Consider the following 11,747-nt stretch of genomic DNA (forward strand, 5'->3'; position numbering starts at 1 on the left):
GTGAACCCAGGAGGCAGAGCTTGCAGTGAGCCGAGATCACGCCACTGCACTCCAGCCTGGGCAACAGAGAGAGACTCTGTCTTTAAAAAAAAAAAAAAAAAAAAAAAAAAAAAAATTCTGATTTCATGATCCATCATCTTCAGATTTATCCATAAACTGCCTGAAATGATCTAAGCACAAATGACTGTGACTGAAGCAAAACTGACAGTATTAAGAGGGAATCACCAACTTCAAAATGCTATATCAGAGATGCAACATAGCACAGCTCTATAGGAAGGGACCAGTGGAAAGAGTAATTAAAACCATGACATTCAAATAGTAAAATTTACAAAGGACTTTCCATAATTAAAACAGAAAGAAAAATATCCACTATGCCCTACTAAGCTCATTGGTCAATTGGAAGCTGTAGCTGTGGAAAATAGTGACACAAAGAGATAATATACAACTTCCTAATATATATGGAGGTGTTTCAGGAATGTCATGGTATTAATAAGAGCTGCTACTTAGAAAATCAGCTGACGGTATTTAAGTTTATGAGGGTATACGAAATATAAGTTGTCACTTCTTTTCATTACCTTATTTTCAATTCAAAAAAATACCGCACATTGCTGCTACAACAAACTCAACATTGTCTTGGGCATAGTGGAGAAAATAAGATATAATCACTTCCTCAAGAGAAACATAACAAAAAGAAACATTTATTAAGTTTTTATATGATGTCAGATATTATGCTAAGTATTTAGCCCTATGAAGTCACATTTATTACCTACATTTTACAGAGGTAGAAAGTGGAAGTTAGTTAACTTATCTAAGGTTATAGCCAGTGAGTAAAAGCTTCAGAATTCTAATTCCAGCTATTAATCTCTGTGCTAAAAATAATTGAAAACTTGTTCACTTAAGATTCTTATTTTTTTATGTAGACATTTATCCTTATAAATTTCCTTATTACTACTTTTGCTGCATCCCATAGGTTTTGGTAAATTCTGTTTCCATTTTTGTTTGTCTTGAGATACTTTTGAATTTCCCTTTGATTTCTTCTTTGACACAAAGTTTGTTCAAAATTTTATTGTTTAGTTTCTACATACTTATAAATTTTAACATTTTACATATTGTTGTTGAATTCTAATTTCATTATATTGTGGTCAGAAAGAAACATCTAGAAAGCTTTTGAACTTCTAAAATGGTTAAGACATGTTTTGTGACCTAAAATTTCATTTATCCTGGAGAACATTCTGTGTGCACTTGAGAAGAATGTGTATTCTTCTGCTGTTGAGTGGAAAGTTATGTATAGGTCAATTAAATCCATTTACTCTACAGCATCGTTCAAGTCAGTTGTTTCTTTATTGATTTTTCTGTCTGGATGTTCCATCCATTATTGTAATTGAGGTATTAAAGTCCACTACAAAGAATAAACTAAGCCCAAAATAAGCAGAAGAAAGAGAATAATAAAGATTGGAGCAAAAAAATAAATTGTGAACAAGGAAACAGTTTAAAAATAAAAAAAATCTATGAGTTTGCCTTTTGAAAAGATAAAATAATTGACAAACCCTTACCTAGAGTAAGAAAAGAAAAAGAAGACAAAATCAGAAATCAAAAAGGAGATATTATAATGGATGCCTTAGACAGAAAATGGATCATAGAGGAAATGTTATGAACAATTATATGCCAACAATCCGGTCGACTTATAAGAAATGGATAAATTTCTAAAAACATGCAACTTACCAAAACTGAATCAGGAAGAAACAGAAAGCCTGAAAAGACCAGTAACAAATTAAGGGGATTGAATCAGCAATCAAAAGTCTCCCAACAGGCCGGGTGTGGTGGCTCATGCCTGTAATCCTAGTACTTTGGGAGGCCGACGCAGGCAAATCATGAGGTCAAGAGATTGAGACCATCCTGGTCAATATGGTGAAACCCCATCTCTACTAAAAACACAAAAATTAGCTGGGCATGGTGGCATGCGCCTGTAGTCCCAGTTACTCGGGAGGCTGTGGCAGGAGAATCGCCTGAACCCAGGAAGTGGAGGTTGCAGTGCCACTGCACTCCAGCCTGGTGACACAGTGAGACTCCGTCTAAAAAAAAAAAAAAAAAAAGTCTCCCAACAAATAATCTGCTGACCACACAGGTGAATCCTACCAAACATTCAAAGAGGAATTAAGAACAATCTTTCTTAAACTTTTCCTGAAAATAAAAAGGTCCACTTCCAAACACATTTTATGAGGTCAGGATTATACTGATACCAAAACCAGGAAGTGTCTACAAGAAATGAAAACTATAGTTTTCATTTCAAACTTGTGATGGTATAGGTGGTTCTATAGATGAAGTATATATTTCTTATGTCACTTGCCATCGTGCCAGCCATTGCTGAACAGTTGGTCAACAGTAGAAGAACAAGTGAATGAATGGCTTTCTTACAGGGGTAACTGTTGCAGTTGGAACCTGAGTTTTGGCAAGCCCTGCCACCATGGACTAAACTTTTTTGGGGTTATAAATAAACATGAAGGGCAACCTAGACCACAAGGACTGCAATTCCTGCACAAGTCTTGGTGCTGTGCTGGGCTCAGAGTCAGGGAACTTGGACTGCATGGAACCTAGCGAGATACCAGCTGAGGCAACCAAGGAAGTGTTTATGTCACGCCTCCACCAACCTCGGGCAGCATATCTTGCACCTCCAAGACTCTGTCCATCGGCTTGAGGAAGGTGGAGGAAAGAGTAAAGAGGACTTTCACAAGTTTATGTGTAGTTTATTCTACACATACTCCTCCTTCCATACAATTCCCAAGGTTACTCTTGTGTAGGAGTAAGTCATATCAACCTCCAATACATATATAAAGGCAAAGACTAGACTGGAAAATATTTGCATCATTCAGTAACTCTGATATGGAATATAAATGCCAGTATCTTCAAGGTTCCAAGTTACATAAAGACTGCTTAAAGTAGTTTTTAAAGGAAAGCAAAAGTATAAAAAGAAGTTTAAAAAATATGAAGTATTTAAGATATTTTCATGGTTTAGAAATGGATTTTATATCTCAGATACAACTATGGCAAATCTGATATTTAATTCCTGATTGACCATGTCCAAAGAAAAAGATTTCCATTTTCCAGACAGAAAATTCAATATCTTTCACAAATGCCAAAAGCTTAATCATAAAGTTTATAAAATATTGATCCAATCATACCTTAATAGAGAAGGAAAGAACAGCTGTACATGAAACAAATTGGTTTAGCAGTGCAAATTTTATCAAAATTTTGAAAACTCAGATAAAGCCTCCACTGTACAAAAACTCTAAATGTTAGATCGTAGCACTGAGGCAAATATTTAACAATGATGTATCCAAAGAAACAAGCTCCAATAACCTTTTTCCTACAGTGAAATATAGTAAATAAGTTAGATAGACCTTTTGGTTTATTCTATTATATTTTGGTAGTCAATTCAAGAGGATTAAAATGTGAAGCCATTTGGAATTTCTCAGTAAAAGGATCAGATGGCAAAGAAGGCAGAAATAATTTGAAAAAGAAATTCTCTACCATGTCTCAAGAGCCAAACAACAAAACAACTTCAGGTTATCTCAATGTCACTGTTAAAAAAGAATCCCTGAGTAAATCTTTCTAAGCCATGTTAAATAAATAAGAAAAAAAAAACATAATAAAGCTTTATATTATATGCTCCTTACCAATTTATTCAATTCACCCACACCTGCAGAGGGTCCATGAGGCATTTGCCACTTACAAGGGAAAGGTCAAAAGAAGAGAAAAATATTCCTCAACCCCAAGATATTTGCTAGTCAATGACAGAAAAAGAGCAAATTCAATACAGTACAGAGAATCCATCGTGAGGAATTTAACACTCACAGAAGTTAAGTTTAGAAAACCTTACTTGTTAGTGGTTTTCTCAAAAGTTTTGAGACTTTTTGAACAATAGGAAATAGAAACAGAAAAGGGAAAACAGAAAAGAAAAGAATCCAAGGGTGCTGATAATAAAACAGAGAAAGTAATTCAAAGCAGAGAAGAACAAGCTTGAAGCAAAGGCATCTATGCAGAAAACTATGTTGTAGAAATCAGAGGCTAGAGGTGGAGACATCACAACAGATAAGAGCTGCGGACAGCTGCAGAAAAAGACCCATTAAGGGTCTCCTTGAACCACAAGGCTAAGGGACAACAGCAGACATTACCCAAAGAGATGCTCACTAAAATTACTAGCATTTTATGAATAAAAGAGGGATTTATTACTTACCCGATTTATATGATTGTTTCCTAAAATAGCATGTAGTAGGGTTTTCTCAAATTCTTCCAACTTCTTGGAACACTTTTTAAGAATATGACTAGATAAGTTACAGTCACTGATCAGACTAGCTAAAGTACCAACAGCTTCTGTCCAAAATCTTGAAAAAGGAAGTTTGGGATTACGGTAAAAAGTGATCAGGCCATCCAGCAACTGAAAAACAGAATCAGAGACTGTGGAAGAGTCTTTTTCAAAGTGGGTTAAGTCTCTTTTAAGATTACCTGATTCTGTCAAGTTCTTTAATTCAAGAAGATATTGCAAGAATTGCATGTGAGAAGACAAAGCATTTTGCAGGACAGCACAAGGTCTTTTCACAAGAGGCAGTGGTGGAAAGTGAGTGGGGGTACAGCTTTCTACAAAGTGCTGGGACAGGTCTGAGGATTCAGTTCTCTGCTCATTTGACAAATCACATCCAGAATCTTCCATCGAAGTTAATGTACTTTCAGAACTCTTAGGTTCCTGAGCCTCCAACTGGGAAGATAGGTTTCCTGAAAAATAAAGGAATAGAAGGATTATCTTCATGCAGTTTCTTCATGTAAAACTAGCCATTGATACTTATTTAAAATAAGAAATGAAGTATATAAATACACATTAAGCATTTAACAAGCAGTAGTGTAAAAACTGAGTAAAGAAAAAACTGTGAAAGAAATTGCAGAGACTGTAGAAAAAAGGTCTTTATCTTCTTGGGTAGAAAGGTGATTCATTCATGTATTTTCAGGTCATTATCTTTCATTCAATTACAACGCCATGCTTGAAAAATGCAGAGGAGAAAGCCACAAGACCCGAAGAAGGTCACAGTCTGGTAGTGAATCCAATAAGTAACTACAAAGCAACAAGGTGTACCCAGACATAGAGATTTGCCGAGGGAACTATAAAATCAGGAGGGCCATTGAACAGCCTACCTTGTTAGATAAGTGTATCCTGGAAGAGGTCATGATGGAACTACTTATAAAGCAGGAGTTCAAAGTTAAAGTTAGGAGAAGAGAGAAGGCAAGATAATTCCATACACCTAAGGGGCAAGTGTAAACGCATAAATACAACAGGAAAAATAATAGCATTTGTGTTTATGAGGACTCTCAAGTAATTTGATGTTGCTTCCACAGAAAGTATAAGGTAAGAGACTAAGACACATAATGTAGAGGGCAGATCATAAAAGATAATACAGGACATATTAAGAATCTTACAATTCATCCTATAAAGTGTAGAGTGAATTTCCAACTTGAATAATATTAAGACCCCTTTGGAAAAATTATGCAGATACACACATAAAATATCTGATATACAAATATAAATATATACAGATATCTACATATCTCTGTGTATGCATATCATATGTATGTGTGTGTGTATATATATGTATATACATGTGTATGTACCTGTATATGTACATATGTGTATGTGGTATAGATCCATGAAACTATGTCTATAACTTCTAGAATTTCCTCATATTGGCTGAAAAATACTACATTTAAAGCTAAATCTAATTACTCTAGGTCACTCTTTGACAGACATGCCATCATAAACACAAAGTGGTGGTTGTTTTTAAAATGATTATCAGTAAAATGCACAAACCAAATTGAAAAGTTCTCATTGAATATTCTGAAGCACACACACATATCCATGAAACTAAGTATGAGAAATATTACTGTCAGCAGTGGGAGCAGGAATGAGGCACTGAAAGTTGTAATGCAGAAAAATGAAATGGTCTTATTTTAATTCCATCATTCTGTTGGTTATAGGAAGGGCTTATTTGAGGAGAACATGATAAAACATTGAGAGATCAACTGAAAACACTTCTATTAGTCCCAACGTCGGTGAAGAGTGAAATGAACTAAGCAGCTGCAGTGGAAGAGAAAGAAAGGGACTGACTGGGAAAATAAACACAAAATATCAACATGTAATCTGCAGACCAGCTTATTGACTGAATATGGGCAATGAAGTGGAAGTATGAATAAATGCATTCCATGGTTCTGACTTAGGTGACAAGGTAGATTATGGTGCTACCAACTGAAATAGTAAAAAGACTGGCTTAGGAGAGACTATAAAAAGTTCAGGTTTAGTCATGTAAACTCTGAAGCAGCTGGAGAAAATCTAGTCAGAGATGATCCTTTAGAAACTGTTCACACAAGCCTAAGACCGGGGAGAAGGTCTAGACTGAAAATGCATTTTAGGAGTTATCAGTGGATAGATAGTAGAAACCATAAAAATGGTTACAATCACTCAGAGAGAGTATGGGCACTGAGTAAACAAAGGATCAAAAAAGGTACCCTGAATAGGATCGATATTTGAAGCTATAACAGTCATTAAGCAAATAGAGAAGGAACAATTTAAAAGGTACAAGAAAAAAAAGATTGTGTCATAAAAGTAAAGGGAACAGTTTCAAGAAGAGTTACATACATGAAGCAAAAAAATCCACCAAAACAATAGGTTGAAAAAATATCTGTTGGAATTGCTAATTTAAAAAAGCAACAAAAAAAATAAGTGACCTCATTCATAGCAGGTTTATCCAGAGCAGTTTTGATCAATTGGACAGGGTGGCAGACAGAGAACTTATTGCAACCGACTAAAGAGTGAATGAGAAGAAAGTAAGCAAAGACTGGAAGTGAAGAAAGTAAGTGAAGACTGGAAGTAAGTGAGGAAAGTAAGTGAAGGACACTTCTGAGGACTTAGATCAGGAAAGCATAAAATGGACAGCAACTACAGACAAACGTGGCATGACAAATTGAGTGAAATGAGCAATTAAAAACAAAGAAAAAACACAATGGATAAGCAGAGGCTGGAAATAAGAGAAAAGAATGGCAGGTGAGACATGGCCCTGGAGAAGATAGGAGACTGAGTCAAGGACCCAGCGGATGGGCTGGGATCTGTAATGTCAAAGTGAACACTTTTCTCTAAGCTGAAGGAAAGAGGATAAGAAAGCATAGGGTTGTACAGAACTACTACTGGCATACAGGAAGTTAAAGGAGATTTCACCTGACAGTCATATTTTCTTACATTTTGAGAAAGGGGGACAGTAGTTGAACAGTGCACAAAAATAATGGTAAATGTGACATCTTCTACATTCTCCACCATATATTCCTAAATCTATCTAATGTGTCGCTCTTGTCCTTCAGAAAAATCAGAAGCTGATGAGGTAGAACTGGAGGATTCAGCTTTAACTTAGAGTTCATTCATTTAACAAGTGTCTACTATAACCACCAAAAATGTGCAGATATGTCCTTCCTAATGATCACTACAACTTCTATATGCCATGCTTAAAAGGAGATGACAATGCAGAAAGTTCAAAAAGTAGTTGTAACCAGAACAATGACCTATCAGCAAACATTAAACTGCATGTGGCCTTTTTTTTTTTTTTTTTTTTTTGGTGAGATGGAGTCTTGCTCTCTTGCCAAGCAGGACTGCAGTGGCGTGATCTCAGCTCACTGCAACCTCCACCTCCCAGGTTCAAGCGATTCTCCTGCCTCAGCCTCCCGAGTAGTTGGGACTAAAGGCACATGCCACCACACCCAGCTAATTTTCGTATTTTCAGTAGAGACAGGGTTTCACCATGTCAGCCAGGACGGTCTCGATCTCTTGACACTGTGATCCGCCCGCCTCCGCCTCCCAAAGTGCTGGGATTACAGGCATGAGTCACAACGCCTGGCCTATTTCTATACTAACACAGCCAGACGGACTGATCATTTTAAGTAAATAGACACTGAAAATGACTTCTCAAGACATCAACTTCATTCTTCACATAAATAAACGGGAAATATGGACTACAGTAATCTAGAAAATTATACTTTTCTTTCATGTAAGTTAAAATAATTTAAAAAGCAAAACAATTGCATTAACCTTAAAGGTAAGCTTAACTTCGTGTGTAATTATTTCAAGAAAAAATCAGAAAATGAATTCTACCAATGGATAAATTGGGAAGAAAAATGCGATTGCTAGCTTTTCTCTTTACTTCTCACTGCCATGCCCTTTAGCAAGCCACATCCACTCCATCTAATCCCCTTCAGGCATGACAAGTACAAATTTGAAGGAGTACCTCTACCAATGTATGCTATGGGGACAGGAATACACAAAATTGACCACCTTTCTTACGGGCTGCTTTATTTCTATACAATCAGAAAAAATGTCATGAGAGCATATGTTAGAAATGCTAATATGGAAAAACACACAAACAAGAATCTCCTTTCAGTGCTCTAAAGGAATGCTTTAACATTGCAACAGAGAACTACGCTGGGATTTCACACAATATGGCTTCCATTGTTAAAGTCAAAATATCAAGCTGAACAAAAGAATCTTATATTCATATTTTATTATACGAACTAGATTCATCAAATAATTCAACTGATATTCACAAAAACCCTGAAAAGTATGTTATTTTGATCTCTAACTTGCCAATTAGAAAACGGAGCTCAGTTTAAGACAACTGAGAAGAGCCACACGGTGAACAAGCAAAATCATTACATTCCAAGTCCAATCACCTTCCAATGACAGCAAAGAGGCTGTATGCTCTATTCCAGTTTCTGTACATTTCCATTATAGTGTTCATTGATTTCTACATGTTATCCACTTGTTTATGAGTTCCTTGAGGCCAGAGGCTCTGTCTCTTGTCATATTTGTGATCCTTTCACTAAACAATAGAATCATCTGTAGCAGACACCTCATCAGGGGAAACGCTTAGAGCTGCAACTTGCTGCGGGCTATAACAGGTCTTCTCTTATCTTTAATATTTATAATGAACCATGATCAACTCCTTGGAAAATTATACCAAACCACAACAATTACATAGATAGCCTAGAAAGATCAGATAGAAGGACAGAATTAGAAACAGAGAGAAGGAGAAGGCCAGGGGTAAGAGAGAGAGGAAGACAGAAAGAGAGAGAGAGAGGGAAAGAGGGAGTGGGAGGGGAGAGAGAGGGGGAGAGAGAGACAGACAGAAACCAAAAGAATGTGGCTATTGCAATAATTATTTAAAATCAACCAACAAAAAGCCAATAATATGCTTTTTCATAGCATCTACTATTAATAACTTTTGTAACCCATAACCAATTTAGTTCTGCTCCTATCTGCCCTCAATGATGAAAACTCTGATAACTACAAATAGCATTTACACTGGAAGCCAATGCTTTCATATTGGAAACCACTCATTCCCTAATAAGATGAATAATATTGGGCAGCTGTGACTATAGTTTGTGTCCTTACAAGAGGAAAAACATAAATAGGAAAAAAAGTTTTCTTAGAAAAGATTAAACATTTTCAATATTATTATTAATGGGTTATAATATCTGATAATAGTCATAAATATTTATTCATAAAGATAAGATTTTTAAGTATCCTTTCTCATTTGAGTAATATACAGCATGGACATAGACTAATACATCTTTGTGCCTTTAAATGGTTCTTTCAAAACTACAATCAGTTTCCATTCTCTGCTTGTATGACTGAGTTAGACTTCAAAGAAGCATCATGCCCAAAGAAGAGAAAAGGTAACGAAGCCATGCTGGTGCCGCTTTATGGAATTCCTGTTTTTCCAGGAGACACTAAGGTAAAGCAAAAGTCAAACAAGGTTTCTCTCTTCATATCTTATTGGGCAGATGAGCTTGGGATAACGTCTCTCCAATTTATTGCACCTACCTGTTTGTCATTAGATTTAATAGAGGTAAAATACACACATACACACACACACACACACACAGCCCACTCCAGCACAGTTTGACACATGTTTCATGTTTTCTATTATTATTACATAATTATGGAGATCAGAAATCTAAATTATGCTAAAGTATCCAATTATAACCAAAAGTACATGAAATGTCAATTAAAAGTTATAATAAACACCCAGCACATGGGAGTCCGAGGTGGGCAGATCACGAGGTCAAGAGTTCAAGACCAGCCTGGCCAACATGGTAAAACACTGTCTCTACTGAAAATACAGAAGTCAGTTGGGTGTGGTGGTGTGTGCCTGTAATCCCAGCTACTCGGGAGGCTGAGACAGGAGAATTGCTTGAACATGAGAGGTGGAGGTTTCAGTGAACCGAGATGGTGCCACTGCACTCCAGCCTTGGTGACAGAGTGAGACTTCGTCTTGTAAAAAAAAAATTAATAAACAAAACCTACATAGTCCATCTACAATATTCTAAGTCCCTCTTATGCACTGGATCCCACAGACTTTCTATTTCATTTTGCTGAACCCTTCACCCTTCCATTTTCTTTGTTTTTAAGGTCCACCTTGAACTCATTTACCATTTTAGAGTGGATCTCAAGTATACTTAACAAAATAGAGATGGGACCCACCTGTCACACATCCTGCCCTAGGAATACCCACACCAAGATTAACAGTAAATCTGTATATTTTGAGCTCCCCCTCAAAATTATTCACAACCACACCAGCTCTTTTTCTTTTTTTTTCAGGAGACTGTCTCACTTGTTGCCCAGGTTGGTCTCACATCCTGATTCCTGCCCTCAAGGGATCCTTCCACTTCAGCCTCCCAAGTCACTGGAATTACAGGTGCCACCCACTCTGCCCAGTCACATGAATTCTTGATGCCTTTCTTACTTATTTCTACATTCCCTAACTTACCCATAAAATTAAACCCACTGATATGGTTTGGATCTGTGTCCCCATTTAAATCTCATCTCAAACAGTAATACCCACATGTCAAGGGAGGGGCCTGGTGGGAGGTAATTGGATCATGGAGGTGGTTACTGCCATGTTGTTCTCATGATAGTGAGTTCTCACAAGACCTGATGGTTTTATAAGGAGCTCTTTCCCCCTTCACACTCTCTCTCTGCATGTAAGACGTGCCTGCTTCCCCTTCCACCATGACTGTGGGTTCCCTGAGGCCGCCTCAGCCATGTGGAAATGTGAGTCAACAGAACCTATTTTCTTTGTAAATTATCCAGTTTGGGGAAGTTCTTTATAGCAATGTGGGTAGAGAATGGGGTACTGCTATAAAGATAACCTGAAAATGTGGAAGCAACTTTGAAATTGGGTAAAAGGCACAGATTGTAACCATTTTGAGGGTTCAGAAGAAGACAGGAAGATGTCAGAAAGTTTGGAACTTCCTAAAGACCTGTTAAATGATTGAGACCAAAATGTTAATAGTGATGTAAACAGTAAAGCCCAGGCTGAGGTGGTCTCAGGTGCAGATGAGGAACTTATTGGGAACTGGAGTAAAAGTAATTCTTGCTATGCTTTAGCAGAGACACTGGCAGCATTTTGCCTCTGCCCTAGAGATCTGTGGAACTTTGTTCTGAGCTTCACTTCTTTTTATTTATTTATATTATACTTTAAGTTATGGGGTACATGTGCAGAACATGCAGGTTTGTTACATAGGTGTTCACATGCCATGGTGCTTTGCTGCAGCCATCAACCCATCATCTACATTAGGTATTTCTCCTAATGCTATCCCTCCCCAAGCCCCCTAAAACCCCTACAAGCCATAGTGTGTGATGTTCCACTCCCTGTGTCCAT

General features: G+C 37.0%; 1 protein-coding gene across 1 annotated transcript in view; it reads right to left on the reverse strand.

Moving 5' to 3' along the window:
- MEI4 (meiosis-specific 4 homolog (S. cerevisiae)) overlaps nucleotides 1-11,747 on the reverse strand; it is a gene marked incomplete at its 3' end in the record, with an annotated part of 122,352 nt that overhangs the window by 61,570 nt on the left and 49,035 nt on the right. Inside the window, exon 2 of the mRNA XM_011995094.1 lies at nucleotides 4,235-4,770. Within this exon, the coding sequence (XP_011850484.1) occupies nucleotides 4,235-4,770 (536 nt within the window). The remainder of the gene's footprint in view (nucleotides 1-4,234; nucleotides 4,771-11,747) is intronic.

Source organism: Mandrillus leucophaeus, unplaced genomic scaffold (assembly GCF_000951045.1).
Source record: "Mandrillus leucophaeus isolate KB7577 unplaced genomic scaffold, Mleu.le_1.0 Scaffold1120, whole genome shotgun sequence".
NCBI classification, from domain to species: domain Eukaryota; kingdom Metazoa; phylum Chordata; class Mammalia; order Primates; family Cercopithecidae; genus Mandrillus; species Mandrillus leucophaeus.